The 16,375-nt window shown below is 37.7% G+C and overlaps 1 protein-coding gene across 1 annotated transcript in view; it reads right to left on the reverse strand.

Annotated features, from left to right (window-relative positions):
• NCKAP5 (NCK associated protein 5) overlaps positions 1 to 16,375 on the reverse strand; it is a 372,817-nt gene that overhangs the window by 133,914 nt on the left and 222,528 nt on the right. Inside the window, exon 6 of the mRNA XM_017820947.1 lies at positions 4,313 to 4,403. Within this exon, the coding sequence (XP_017676436.1) occupies positions 4,313 to 4,403 (91 nt within the window). The remainder of the gene's footprint in view (positions 1 to 4,312; positions 4,404 to 16,375) is intronic.

The following is a 16,375-nucleotide window of genomic DNA, read 5'->3' on the forward strand; positions in this document are numbered from 1 at the left end:
TATTACTTATATATGATTTTTAGGTCTCCAATGTGACTGCACCATGTCTGTCCTGAGCTTCAGTGCACATATTGACAATTCCAGAATTATAACAAATTGTGAACTTAGAACAAATTCTCTGCCTCATCTATTTTGATCACTGCACAATGACACAAAGTCAAAATGAGTTAAAAAACCTTTGAAAGTCTTTGGGTGATCTGTAATCAGATAAGACTCCACCTAGATAACCAGTATTGTGATCAAACAGGAAAGAGACTCTAGTTTTGATATCCAAATCAAAAGGACAAACTTAGGAAGGAAAGTCTGTGGGGCGTTTGTTTTAATGCCTGGGGTTAGAGTACTGCACACAATTATTTCTGGGGAGCACTCTCTCTTTTGGATAAAGTATTGTATCTTGAATGAGAATAGCATTAATACATGAGTTATTGGCTTGGCCTTTCATGACCTTCGTTTTAGGTGGGCAACGTCTCTTGGAAACACCATAGCTCTTACATACTAGAGTCTTTTAGCCAACTACACTGTAAAACAAGAAATATGGTTCATGGCAATTCAAATCACATGAATTGTCTACATTTATATGAGCATTCTTTATAAATTTTCCCTCAGTTATTACGCAAAATGATAACAAAGGAGAATTTTATTTAAAGTCCTGCTTCTAAATTCATTTACCCTAAAGAAATCACAAAACTCACCTGTAAATCCAGCAAATTAAAATCCCACAGGGCAGTTAGCTCTATGGAAAGGGTTAGAATATTTTGCTTTAATAAAAATAATGGCAAGAACTAACAAAATATTGCAATAACACTGCACGCTCTAGGCTCCACCTTATTATTATTATTATTCTAACATTATCACTATGCAACACTTAATGTTCATTAGCAAGAATATTTATTCTAGAGTCAGGCATATTGGTATTATAATAAGAACTCAATTTCATACATCCCAGAACAATAATTAGATTTGTAAAATCAAATATGTAGACAATGGTCAATAGATCAAAAGCATTTATTGCACAGAGTTATCTTTTACGACTATTCAGATATTAACCTGAACAAGCTTCACACACTAAAATTAACTTAGCATGTTGTCAGAGAATAAGGGACATATGTTGATAAGTCCCACTGGAGATCACCTCATTTGTCCCCATTTGTTATGAAATACATGGTTGTGAATCTGCAGTAAAACTCCTTATCTACTGCACTGAGTGATCACATAGTTTTGATCGTATCACAGAGAACAGCTGAGATGCAGAATATGTTCTGTAAGGTAACTGATTGTAGAGGATGGCTTTCAAAACAGTGTTAGTATTCCTACATTCAATAAGTTTTGTGTATGTATATGAAGATATATATATAACACTTGGAATTCAGATCATAACAATTTTTTTCCTCATGTTAGCTCACATCTATACTTCATTTACAAATACATGTTGACAATATGGTTATCATGTTCCCAAAAACCTGGAAACATCAGTGCTTTTAAGAAACATTCATGTTCTATTCCCAGTTGTGAATTACCCTTACAAATATATCAAAAACCTCTCTGAATACATTTGGAAAGATACAAATAAAGTGCTTCTATTGCAATATTGATGTACCTTGCCAAATCCGGACACAGTATCTACAATAAAATTCATCATCTATTTACACAATATTTTTTTCCAGGACTTGCACACAGCTGGTTTCAATAACATATTAATGATTCTCATAATGCTTTTTTAACATGTTTTTCAATGCTAAAATTCTTGGTAAACATTTCAGACCAGAGATTCTTTGCCAACTCTCTGAAGAGTCTTTCAGGTGCAGGCTTTTACTGTTACACACGGTTGCTGCCTACATCACAGTTTTTATGTGTGACTGGATAATGAGCACACACTGAGTGAACCCAACCCTGACCTACATAGCAGGGAGCCATATGAGGGCAGGAATGCACTGCTTTGCACGTGGACAGAGCCATTCCTCGAAATTCCCAGAAAACAAGCTATTTGTTCAGAAGTTTGTCATAAAAGTGAGCAAAAGTGATCTCAGGATGAATGAGTCAAAGAGACAACATTCTGCATTTTGGATCTGTTTTACCAGTCACAGACTGGTGTATGATGCAGTAGCCTAGCTATTCCTCCAGGAAAGGGAAACCCATTGCTTCTGAGTCATGGATTAGGAAAGGAAATTCATAAGCAAAGAAGATTGCATACTGGAAGAAATAAAATGGAAGAATATGGAAGAAATAAAAATACTTAAAAAACAAGCTGAGTAAAATGAGTGAAAATGTTCTCAGGAACAAGAAGAGAACATGCAATGTGTAGAATTAAAATAATCCCAGAGTAACAGGTGTTATATGGGTGTTCTAATGTCCTGGGACAGAGGCAGCTTCACTCTATAAGAAAGAAAAGCTCCATTTTGGGGAATCTGACCTGACTACCACCCAGCAGATTCGAACAAAACCTCATTTGCAGAAAGAAGGAAAAAAAGGGGCCAGTTTGCTACGTGGAGGGGGCTGTTTGTTAGAGCTGAAGGAAAGCAAAGAACTGTTCTTGCTATCATTAACTGGGCAGAACTGCCTTGTTCTATTGGTGGTCAAGAAATAACCCAAGCGATATTACACAAAACACACCATGGTGCCCACTCTCCTGGCTGGATGGAGACAACAAATCTCTATGTTAGTATGACCCCAAAGCAGAAAAAGACAGGACCATAACCTTTTTTTTTTTTCCCCCAAAAATCAAGAGACAAATAAAATATAGGGAAAAAACTACAAAGAAATATACAAGCACTGAAATTGGAATGACTAGTTTATCTCCCCTCTAGGAAAGCAGCACACAAAATTTCAAATTTCAAAAACCACATAGTTACTTTTTTTTCCAGTTTAGTGCACAAAAGAAAGAACCCCCAAACCCTCAGTCTGATGAAAGGAAACTGGAGAACTTCTTTGCTTTTCTTCTTGAGAGTGCAAAGACAAAACCCAAAGAAGCTAAACCTAATTGTGGTACCACCTCACTGTGGTTTCCACGGTAAGACAACACACAGAAAAGCAGATAAAAAAATCATTCCAGATGTCTGTTATGAACAGACAGACAAGTAATCCACCTCAAGCAGAGACTGACATCGAGCACAATTCAGAGAAGGATGTATGGATTTCAACTCTGAACTAAGAAAAGGGAACTGAGTTTCATTTTTGCATTCCAAAAGGATAGATATAGATAAAATATAGATGCCTTTGGCATCAGTTTCTACGAGCACGATGTTCTATTATAACTTTAACAAAAAGTTTAATTTGTCCTGAAATTAAATTTTACAGGCTATCATTTTAACAAGAAAATTTGATTATTTTGGAAGGTTAATCTAAAAGATTCCTTTCTCTTCAATACAAGCTTAAAATGAAAATTTAATTACAGTGATAAATACTCTTTAATATACATTTTTGTTTAGCCATGTTGCTTTACTTTAGATCCATCAGCTGTAAGAATGGACTAATATAAGCAGAATTTTTGAAAAGTGTTTTTTCTGAAGTATCACTACCTAGTATAGACTGTAATATATTATTCTAGTATTTTATGCTTTATAAGAATGCTTATTCTACTTAAAAATATAAGGCATGGGACTGACTTCATTAAGTGGTTTTTTTAAAGAATTAATGTGCCAAATATTTGATTAACTGGAATGTATCTCACTCCTGTTTCCAGACTTTCAAAAAGGTTTTCCACCATCTCAGGCTCACTGCTTCCAGAATACAACAGTACATTAGGGAAATGTAAAACTCTCCTGTCTTATAAACAGAGCTGGTTCCCTTTGAAAAACACCTAAAATCTTTCCCTCCTAAATTCTTTCCTGAGGCACTCTCAATAAAATCACCCTTTACCTCAAGTGAGGGTGATACAACACACCTGCCACAAGCAGTGATAAGAAACAACGGAGCTAGATATGGAAGCCTTACACGCAATAAGAACATGAGTGAATAAATTTATCCATCACAATCTGAAGGTCAAGTTATCAAAAACATCTGTTTACTAGAGATGCTGGAACATATGACTTAAAATATTAAGTGGTTTAATAAAGTCTTCAAAACTAGTTTCTCTGTCCCCTGTGAACTATGAGAAGCAACAACTGCAGATAACACAATGACAATAAAAGTGAAAAACATGAAACTCTGGTGAGAGAATACCTGGGAAAACGTATGTAGTACCAACTACCACTTACAAGTATTCATAACTAATAAACAAATAGAGGAAACAAGGCCAGACATTTATCTCAGCAGTGCGATTTCTGTTTTAAAGAAGTTTTTTATCACAAGAAAACAGGTAATAAGTTATTAATACCTGATATACCTTCATGATATTGACAGTTCCTTCTCCATTTTGGCCTGTGGATCCTTGGCTCTGTAGCAAATTTCTCACTGTCTCCTCCATTCTAGAAAAGAAAAATATTTATAAAAGTCAACTGTATGGAAAAAATTCACGAGTTGCATTCAGTGTTTTTGTTCTTTACAAGAGCCTAATGCATCCATGGCTACCATGAAATTAATATTTAAAGACAATCCTAGCCTTGTAATGTTCTCATGCTCTACGTTATGAATAACACATTAAGGGCACTCTTTTATCTTTTGAATATGCACAGTAATTAGTTGTTTTGTTAAAATCCTACAGGAGCTCAGTTACAAACACTAAAACCAAATGTGTGCAAAAGACATCACCTTGTCAACAGTGCAACCAAACATCATGATAAAATTACTGTCATTTAGGAACAATAAGTCAAGATTAAAAAAAACCACAACCTGCTGTATTACGAGCCAATAGTCAGGTTGGTGCAATTCAGACAGACTGTCTATTACATTACTGGTATTTACTTGCTGTGTTATAGGTGCAGCAGAGTGTGCCAGTACATTGGTTTATGGGGGCACAGATGCTGAACACATTCACCCTTCTCTGCTCTTTCAAAGGGATGTAAAAAGCAAGTGCAGGCTACAATCTGGTACCACCATCTCATGAAAACCTACTCAACCTCAGCTCCATCAGCAAAAGGAGGAAGGCTTGCACTTCCATTTTAGAAGGTGTTAATAGACAACATCAAAAGTTTTCTTTGATCTACACACATTCATCAAGCATGTTAGGACTGATAATAACGCTAACCCTGCTGAACAGAGGCTGCTCAGAATAAAGAGTTCTGCTCCTTCTCGCAATAGGACTGCTGGGAATAATGGAAGCCACCTATAAAACGCTGGTCCCATTCAAGGTTGATGAGAAATTAAATCCCCTGGGCTAGGAGATGTCACTGAGGCTGACCACAAACAAGGGACCTGGGACTATAGTTGGTTTCAGCTCTGTGAGTATGAGTAAGAGGAGGAAAAGTATGAAAAGCCAGAACAGTGATGGGCACAAGAACAAAGATGCTGTGTTTCCCAACATAAAATTCTGAGTGCCAATTCCAGCCAAAGGTCCTCATGCATCTTCCCACTTCCCATGTCCTACACAGGTTTTCAGCCCTGTAGAGCTTCTTCTTCAGCTGTGCGGATGCAACAGTTTTCCTCACTCTTCCTTTCATATTTTCTGCTCTTTTCCTTTTAAGCACTCTCAGTCCTTTGACATAGTTGAAAAAACAGCCCAGCTGGAATAGGGGCTGAAGAAGGGAAAACTGCTGTGGCACAGGCATATGGGTGATGTGAAAGCAGAAGAGAGAAAGGAATACCTTAAGTCATATTGCCAGATACCCTGTATATTAAAACAGTGACCTTGAAAAAAGAGCCAGTATTCCTAGGCATGTCAGACCAGAAACTGCCTGCTGTTGTTTATGTCTACTGTGTTTAGGGAAACATGATTTTGAGTAGTATTCTTTCCAAATGCAATTGAGTAGAAGAATTATTCACTGTGTATCTTTTTTTTAATTTGTTTATTTCTAAGGTAACAATCCAGCAAGACAGCAAATATTAGCTAACTGCTCTGGCCAAAGGCCAATAACACTATCTTTTATAGGATCCTTATAGTCTTTCTGTCCTTTCAGTCTTATAAGAATGAATTGACACTGGCTAATTTAGGAAGAGTATGATGTTATTCCAGGTCTTCTCCTTTCAAGTCAGCCCACTATGCTACTTTTCAAGAAGCCAGCACTGGGTGTTCATTCTACTCAGATGAACACTGACATTCTACTTATTTGTACGATGTTTTTTTGTCATTGATGTGCAGACTTCCACACTGCCAGAATGCCCACAGAATAGTTGGACCATCTGTTGACCAAATGTGCATAAAAACAAGCCAGCTCTAATCTCTAGTGCAGACAGTGGTGCAGTTTTTCAGTTGCAGATTGGAACCATTTCTGCTCATAGGCTGACCTTAATCAGATACCTTTTACATGAAAGAACTAATCCTTTTGGTTTTTGTAACATAAATTCCTGTGCAGTCCTCACTGAAAGACTTAATTTCTTAACATGCACATCATTTCATTTTTAAATTAATGTTGTAATAGGATTCTTAATTCTGTTTATCTATGCATATACAGTTCCAACTCTAGTCCTTCACAATGTTCTTCCAAATTAATAAACAAGCAAAAATGGGAAAAAGAATAGATTCAACTAGCACTAAATCACAGGTTTTCAATTTATACCTAATATATCAGTGAAAATAAAGTCTAGCTGCATATTACTATGATCAGTTAAACCAGCTCAGGAAAATTGTGAAGAATTCTTATATTCAATAGGCTCTTTAATCTTCAGTTAAACTCAGATTATCTATTTTTGACCACAGGCCTGTCTTGTTGAACAGTCTTACAGAGTCTGGCAAGCACTAGGTTTCTTGGGGCAAATAGAAACACCTCCCATCAGCACTCAAATTTTTAAGCAATAGAATAGTCTTTGCAACATGACAAAGAGCTCAGTTAAACACATTTGAGACTTCTGTTGTTTTGTTGTTTGCAGCTATTATAAAAGTTTGTAGGAGTTGGCAGCTATGAAGTTGAACCACAGGCACAACAAGAGACAGTGTCTGTGTGGTCATGTCATTATGGAACCACCAGTGGGAGGATCTTACAAGCTTTAGGTATCCATGGAATATCTGAAAAAGGTTAGAGAAAACTAGTTTCTGCCAAAGAAAGTGGGAAGTGAAATATGCTTACAGTCAAATTTACTGCAAAGCTCTGATGGCCAGTGCTCTTGCAGTTTGTAAGCTGCTGCTTCTTCACTAGCATTTTTAGGAAGGACTGTCTAACCAAACAGGAGGATAATCAAGACTTGTTTCTTATGAATGAGAATCTTTGAAGCATGGCACCTTAATTGAAAACTGATTATTATATTATGATCTAAAATACTCTCCACAGTGACAGTACATGCCACGCTGATTTAGTATAAACTCTATTTAGAATGCAAAAATAGCTGAGCCTCTATAAATTTAGCTTGAGATCCCATGTTTTGCTCCATGAACATGGCCTCCAAAGGACAGCAAATTTTGGAATTGAAACAGAAAAATTATGAGCTTTATGAAGGGCTATTTCTACGCATCAACCTATATTTTTCCCCCTTCTGGTAATCACGAAAGGTTATCTCCTCTTGGTTGTGATTCTAATATCCCAGCTGGACCCACTCCAACATCAAGCACTTTCCAATTACATCTAGGGTAGTTATCCCCATGCGTGCATTCTGCCTATTAGCTGGACTATACTAAAAACACTGTTTTGTCAAGGATTCTCTGTATCTTATGTAACTATCAAGCTGTTAAAATCTGCAAAACCAGTTTCTAAAGTTCATCACTTCCGAGTCTACATTCTTCAAGCATTATTTAACAACAGTTATTTTCCCCTTTCTTTAGTATTTTATCTACTGTCTTTTCACGTGAAGCATCTCAGTATCACTAAATTTTCTGTTACATCTATTATTTGAATAGAATATTGATGTTTTCTTTAAACTGAAGTGTTCCTTTCAACTTTTATTTTAAAAAAAAATTAGGAGGGGGTTCTAGGGGAAAAGTAAATGAAACCCATGTTTGATACAACCTTAAGTGTCATGGCAAAATATCAGTTTATAGTAGAGAAACACTCCTCCACCATGGCTAACCTAAGGATAAATTTCTCAAAGCACAAAAAGAAAAGAAATGAGGCATTCAGAAAACAGAATCTGTTCATGAAATAGAAGAGTTTAAGGAACATAAAATATTAAATGCTACTGTGGAAAGCACTGTCAAGCCTCCATTTGGAAGATTATCTGCAATTACAGTCATCAGTGTTTAGGAGCGGTTCATGCAGAGCTGACTCCATGAAGGGAATGCTCTGAAGCTGCTTAAAAGAAATGACAGTCTGTGCCACGAGAAGAGACTAAACAACTTTTCCTGCTAAACTTAAGAGACCAAGGACTTAAAAGACCATGTATAATTTATATGTAAGAACCAGTGAGAAAAATGTGAAGAAAACTACATCAGCCTAAGGCCAATGATTGACAAAAGGAGTTGGAAATACAGTGGTTAGAAATACATTTAGACTGGAATTAGGATGTTCTTAATAATTGTGAAAGTGAGATTCTGAACCAGTCTGCTATGCAGAGCAACAGGATGAGAAATCCAAAGAGTTTTAAGCCAGAATTGAGTCATTTATGAAATTAATTACACATCAGGGTCAAGAGCTGAGGACTTGAATTTATGATATTCCTCGTGAAAAAAAAATCAGTCATTCCTACACATAAAATATGTAATTTGCCCTCTGCTGTTGAGAGAATACCAGGAAAGCAGTCCAATTGCTATGGACAGTTATTTATTTTGGGTTTGTTTCTGAGTGTGTTTCTATTCAAGGGGGCAAGAGGAACTTATGAAAAGGAGGAAACATCATTCCCAGGAAGCAGTTCACAGTGCACAGATGCTCATGTGTCCAAGATGGCAGAAGGAAACTTCCTCTGTATTTTTGCTGGAGACTTGCTTTTAATGCTTCTTGTCATTTTTGTGACAGCTCTGCTGCCTCCATCTCCAGCCTGGCCCTGCTGATGCAATTCACAACAAATGCCAGAGCACAGTTTCAGCCAGTCCAGGCTGGGCAGACTCTGATGGGGTTGATGCATCATTGCTGGGCAATTAAGCTCCTGAATTTCCTCTCAGTTCTCTCAGGACCATCACTTTCGTAAAATAGGCAAATCCTTTGTGCCATCCCGCAGTAATGACATGGTCAGAAAACCTGTTCATTTTTTGCCTTTCCCAGTTCTGTTATAAATAAATGCTCTCTATAGCCTGTGCTCTGTTCAGCCATGTCCCACACAGCCCTTTTTGCAGTTCACCCTCCAAGGCAGCACATAGTTGTTCCAGCACTAGAAGGTGCATGACAGCTTCAACCTCTTTTCCCTTGACCTACTTTCTTCAAGATTTCCACAGGCTGACAGGTAACTTTTGCTAGGTGCTATCACCTTCCCTTGTCACTGATGTGACAGTACTTGGTTGGTTATTTTGAATGTATGTCACAAGAATTTCTTCAACTTGATACTGACTTAGTCTTACAGATATGTGTCCAAAGGTTTCTACAGAATCTTACTGCAGCAGATGAGGTTTATATATCAGATTTTTCCTTCTTCTTATGCTATGCACCAGGTGCAGGACTCTTTTTAAAGTCTTAGAGAAAAATATCAATAACAGATCTTTCTCTATCTTCAGCTTAACTTACTACAGTGTAGTTAAAATCCTCAGGTGGGTATTTTCTTCCAGGTCTTACCTGTGAGAGAGTGAAGCTTCCTGCCTCTCTCCTGGCAGTCTCCAGTTTAAGTCTCATGACTTCTATTTTTAGTTACAGACTTCCTAGGACGTGGCCTGCGTTTCAGCTCCTTGAGCTGTCTCAGCCCTCCCTACCACCTGATCACAAATGAAGGAGCAGGTTCCCATGTAGTTTCTCAGCTCTTTCAGCTTTTGGTTCACCTGTGAACCAGCCCCTATTTTCACCAGCTGGACTTCAGCTGTCTCTTTGGAGGCTGCAATCTGTCTGGTCTTGGTGGAAGAACTATGTGCCTCTGTCCAAGCCTCCTATCTCTCTCTCCAAACCCATTAAAAAAAAAAAAACTTCCAACCAAAAAAAAAAAACTTCCAACCAAAAAAAAAAACAACTTCTCTCTGACTCAGCTCCCAGATAAATCTTTTTTCTTACTCATTTATAGTTTTAAGTTTCAGGTTTGGGGTTAGCTGCATCTCCCTCCCCACTTCATTCGAAGCTCTGCAATGGATCAGATTAGACTTTCTACTTATAGTGAGCTCCTCAAACTACCAAAAGGCTTCAAAGTAAACCAACACACATCCCCTGTTCCTGAACAAATAAAAAAAATCCATATTTTAGAAAAGGAACCACATCTTTTTAAACAGGGAAATTATCAAAGTGGCTTTACAAGATAAAACAGAAACAAAAAAAAGCTCATCAACAGCAGTTCCTGTTTATTGCATCTTTATAGGAGTGTCTTTCCTTCTATCTGGCTTCAATTAAATTAGTGGCCATCTGAACTGCAGATTCTGCTTACTCCTCTCTGGCCCCAGGGATTTCCATTAGCAATCGACAGAGCTGCCTGCTCTCCTCAGCTCTCCTCTGCTCTGCAGGCTCATCTCCAGACTGTGCAGTGATCTGCCAACCACATCGACAGCCTTGACACCCTCTGCAAGCCACTGTGGTCCCTCCTTTCCAGGGCTGTATCCCAGCCTGGTGTTCACAGTGCACCTCCTGCAAAGACCCTGCAGCAGGCTATTAGCCCATGGCTTTGAGGGCAGGTGGCCACGAGACAGACACAAGCTTCTCCAAAGAACTGGAAATGGATTAAAAAAAGAGAGAAGTGAAAACAGATATGTGATAAACTTAAGAGAACTGACAGATGGGAAATTCTGGGGCTTTCAAGCCCAAGGGGTTTTCAAGCCCAAGGGGTTTTCAGTTCTGCTTAGGATATAGCATTGATATATCCCTTATAGCAGTGTGCTGGGCAAAGCCTGCAGAATGCACAATATCCATCCTTAATACTTCAGTTAGAAAATAAAGTAATAACATCTTTTATAATAGCAACAAAAAGACACACATGTAATGTATAATTTATGTTTATTCCTTCTGTTCTTCAGTAGAGGTGCTTATCAATCCAGAAATATCAAGACAAACCCTCCTCCTGCAACACCATTACCACTGTTTCTTCACCACAGGTTTGGGACAGCCAGTTCAACTTTGTGGCATTTGCTAGTGGGAAACCCAAACTGCACAAGCCATACTCTTTTCACATACTCATCCAAAACACTCCTTCCAAAACCATGCTCCAAGCATCATAAGTATCTTGAGAGTGATGAGAGCAACTATCACATGGAAATGCTGAAATTAAACAAGTCTCAAGCTCCAATCACATGAGTCAAGGAGGATCCTTCTTTTGATGGACAACCTAATCAGTCCCCTAGACCATACCACTACTTAAAATAACATAGAATTGAAAGACTAAGCACAACTTTTACTCATTGAACAACTGACCATTGAACCCAGTGGAAATTCTCAAGGTATCCTTAAAATATCCTTGAGCCTTAGACAAATAGTGTAGGATTTTGAAAGACCTCAGCATTGCCATATCACTGCTCCCACACAAGTCTAAATTCTGTTATCATGCAATGGCAGGCCTGGCATTTCTCTGAAACTGCTCTAACTACCATCTGAGCCAGGAAATGTTGGAAGTGTTTCCATTGTCTCAGTCATACGGATTTCACTCATCAAACTTCTACCTACAGCAAAAAGCTTCTGAGCTGCAGCAGAAACCAGTGGTAATGTTTATTTCTGTGTTGACAGATAGACAAATGCCATATGGACTGTATGGGTGTCTTCCATCACCAGCCCTGTATATGAATTTTGTAAGTTACAGGCATGGAGGATTAAACAAAAAACAGTCCAAGACTAAGCCTCACAGAAAAGCTTCTCATAGGCAATTGAAAAGATTTTTCAACTGAAAAGGCTGTCCCTCCTACTATTCCTCAATGATATATTTGGGACCTCAGGACAGGAGATATTTTCATTAACTATAAGTGGATGGAACTGGACACATACAGAAAGTTATTTCTCATGTCAGTTTAAACATATGCTCATATATTCATGCTGGAGGCACCAGAAATAGTCACAACGAAAAGCTTCAGAAAAAATTACAGACAACAATATAAACAGACTACTAATATTTCCAATTTCAAACAATAGTGAGTCCTTACTTCTTTCTTATTTTCTACATTTTAAACAAATATTTGTATTCCCATATTTGCAAATGTATAGCTAGATAGATATATCTATCAGGTCCTCCAAATACACATATTTAATTTTGGATATAAGCACTCCGATATAGACAGTTACTTACAGGAATGAAAAGCTGCTCAAAACTAAAAAGCTCTTTTTCAATTCTGAGTCACAGTTTCAAGATGGTACCAAGACCACCTTGACATAGCTACATAAATTTCTGCATGTTTCCCATGAATAGGGAAGATGCTCAGTGGAGGGAGGCAGCTTTTGTGGGGTTGAAGTAGATGCAAGAGAAACGTGAGATGAAAATGAGGTCTATCATCAAGAAGCATTTGCAGAACCCTGCACAATGCAAACAAGCTGTTGCATTTTCATGCTACACAGCCCATCACGAAGCTTTCAGGCACTGACTGAAAAATGCTGTGGTGACACCCACCTTTGCTGTCAAACAGTAGCTGTAAGAAAGCTAATGACAGGAAAGAGTTCTTTTTTTCCTTCTGCAGAAATTATCATGACTTGGTTTCAGCCTCTCTGACTTTCCAGTCAAACACTTATATGCAAAACACTTAAAATATATAATTCTTCTGATTAAGTGGCTAGTGGGCTTGCATATTATTGCTGCACAGAGAGATACAATTCTTTTGACTAAGTGGCTACTAAGTATGCATACCCTTCAGGTTACCCAGAAAGTTCCATCTTATTGAACACCAAACAAAATGCTCTGATGACTTCAGAGGCAAAGACTGTAAAGTTTTACCAAATTCTTGGATTCTTTTTCACTTAAAATGTTATTTGTGAATTTAATGACTTAAAAAAACTAATTACCAATGGAGTTACTCTAAATAAACAAACATTCAAGAAATCATTCCTGGTTTGGTTCAATAACCTAAATCTTACATCAAAAGTCAAATTCATATGACAGTTCCAGTCCCTTCTTGACATTGTACAGCCAACTGCAAAGGCCAAACGCCTGCACATGTAACTACACAGGACCCAAGTATGAGAGGAAACCTTCCCACTTTGAACTTGGATCCCCCTAAAATGATTCACCTCAGATGTTCACAAGGAACACTAAGAAAAAGTCCTCTGGTTCCCAGCTATAAGATTTGACTAAAAATACTTTTAAAGACTGAACAGAGGGTCTTAATAAATATAATTTCTTTTGAATTTTTGGACTTCAGCCTTTCCAAATTTCAGCTCAAAAAGACTACAGTAAGAAAAGAAAAAAAAATATGAGATTTTCAGTTCAGCTGTGACTTCCTGAAAGCCTCTAAATGTAAGAACAGCAAAGAATGGGTCTAAATCTGTAGGAATATTCCAAGTGATGTCTGTGCTACAAAAAAATATGATAATATTTTAATTCCTAAGGGGGATAATGAGTATATATACCTAAAAATTGTCTTTCCTTTTCTCTCCTCAGCAGAGAGCTTACTTTGGATCTTCAAATAAACATTCACAAAGCAGAGGGTATGAGACAGGTCTTAGTTGATCAGCTATGATCAAGTGTCTTCATAAGCAGGTAATGCCCTGATGTCCTTTTCGTGTGACCTTCTCACACAACAAAGTCTCCACATTACACCCAAAATTACAAACTTATGGAATGAAAAAAATATAAATAAAACATCTCCATTTGTTTTGCCTCAACAGAGATTGGAAATGACTGTCAGGATAGTGAATGTCTGAGCATAAAGAATGTTCAGAATGCTTCTTCCAGGTGGGTTTCCTGCAGCATTGCCCTGGAACAACTCAGTTTCCTATTCTAATAGTGACCAGCTCAAAAGGAGTTTTTCCTTCTGGAGGACAGATGCAGCAAACACAAAGACAGATTATACCAAAGGTAATACCAAAGAAACCTCAGATGCACAAGTAATTACTCTTGCAGCCTAATTTTCAGGTGGTTGGGAAACACCCACAAAAACAGGTCATGTCAGAGATGTAAGAATGAAAGATTAGTGGTTGCAGACTTCCAAATCACAGCAGCAATGGCCTGAACAAGTAATATATGGTTAGAATTATGGTCTCCAAGGGCTTAATTACCTGTGTCATTAGGTAGTGGTAGTCTCTCTAAAATTATATTGACAGCTCTTCTACAACCAAGCATTTGATTATGAGGCAGTAAAAATACAGGACGTTGCACACAGAGTAAATGCTACAATAGTGTCATATACAGCATCAGCAGCTTTGATGCCAACAAACAAGAAGAGCTGAATCAAATTAATTATGAACTTGTCACAAAAAATCAAGAAGGACCCAGATATATTTTATCATTAATAACTTTTAATGTTCTCCCTTTCTATATGTGTGCAAGCCTATCAAAAGCAAAAGATATAAGAAAAAGAAGAGGGAAAGAATAATATCAAGGTGAGAATGAGATGCAAGAAGAAAAATGTAACAACTGCATTAAAAGGGGAGGGGAGGGGATTTGTCACTATTGAAGCTCATCCCTTTAAATTGCATTATCCTGGAGATGAACTGAATAAATGCAGGGGAATATTTCTGTATGTAGGACTTGCAATGAAATATAAAGAAACCGCCCCAAATGCTCCCATTTTCACGTTCCTGAAGTCATGCAGAAAGTTGCCTCTATACCAGAGGCAGCATCTGAAATTTTTTTCACCTCACAGGTTCAGGAGCAAGTTTTATGATGTCAGAAATCCAGTGAGAAGAGGAAAAGACATTTTAGAGGGATGGCCAGTTATCAATATGGAAAACAAAAGGAATAGGTGGGGAGAGTAAAAGGGTCTGGAAAGGCATATCTCATTACTTTGGCCACAACATAGACCAACTGGGCAAACAAAGGGTTGGATTAGAAGAAGAGAGAAAAAGGAAATACATGTAAACAAGGAAGAAAAGTACAGAAAAATAACACTGAGAAAGCATTTAAAGGAGAGAATGGAGAAGAAGAGAACAGTGCAAGACATGAGGACCAAAATAAGAGAATACATAGCATAAAAGATGCAAGAGAACTCCGAGGAGAAGAAAAAAGGACCCGAGCATTTAAGCAAGATGTAAGAAAAAGAATAAAGCGGGACAACAACAGAAAAGGTAAACATAAAGGGAAGAGAAGTGAAAGGACATCTAGATATCTCTAAGGTGCAAACGTTTAACCATTTGTACCCTATTGGTATTTCTTTTGCAGACACAGGAGAGCTATTAGCTAGGACTTCCAACAGGAGATCATTTAAGTAGGGTTTAGAGAAGGATTTTCAGTTTAACTACAGCCCTAAACAGAGAATCACAACATCACTCCTTCCTCCCTGTTCAAGCACTCATTCTTTAATCATCTGTCTTCAGCACAGCACGGCATACATTTTCAAACAGCTCTGCAGGATTTTAGCCACACGGCTCCCATTGTGTTTAATGGGAATCCTGTGGGCAGAGCTCTGTATGAGGCTTTCAAAACGTACTCCAAAAATCTCTAAATAATGCACTAGTTGAACATTACCCTGTTTACTTCTCATAGGACTTGACTATAATGAAACATAGGTTGAGTCATTTATAAAAGCAGTATTTATTGCAAAGCTCATCAGTGTTTCCCGTAGGGATTTTTTTTCCTCTGTAAAAAAATTAACATGACTATTTAGGATTTACTTTTTCCAAAATATTTAAACCAGATAACAAAATCAACTCAAACCACTTCTGCTTCAGAAAGGAAGAGCCAGGAGTTTGCATGTCAGCCTAAGACTCGAGAAACCTCTCTTCAAAGACTTCCCACTGTCATAGGATACCTCTGTGGCTTTGTTTCATATCTTTCCTCTGAAAATTGATTTAACAGATTCTATTTCATAACAGCTTTATGATGATTATAAATAAGAGTGAAGCGTTAATCAAAGATTCATCAGACACTGAAAAAAGCCACAGTATCAGCTCCCTCTCTCCCTTCAAGAGTCAGGTTGTTTCCATGGTCGGATCTGAGGTAACATCAAAGTCTTAAGAAACGTAAATCCTTGCCACCCATGCTCTATAAAGATAAGACCTTAATTTCAATGCTTTCACAAGCAGCATTCAGAATAAATACATGAAAATACAACTTTAATCAGATTTCATGCACCCAGACAGTAGATCATACTCCATCATCCTTTGGAATACAAACCATACTTGGGCACATGGAAAGTTTCAGGAATTTCCATCTCGGGGGACAGACCCTCAACCTTTTCAATCTGCGCTAAGTGGAAGAGCATACTCTTGAATAGACTAATACC

This window comes from Lepidothrix coronata, unplaced genomic scaffold (genome assembly GCF_001604755.1).
Source record: "Lepidothrix coronata isolate B3197 unplaced genomic scaffold, Lepidothrix_coronata-1.0 Scaffold86, whole genome shotgun sequence".
Lineage (NCBI taxonomy): Eukaryota > Metazoa > Chordata > Aves > Passeriformes > Pipridae > Lepidothrix > Lepidothrix coronata.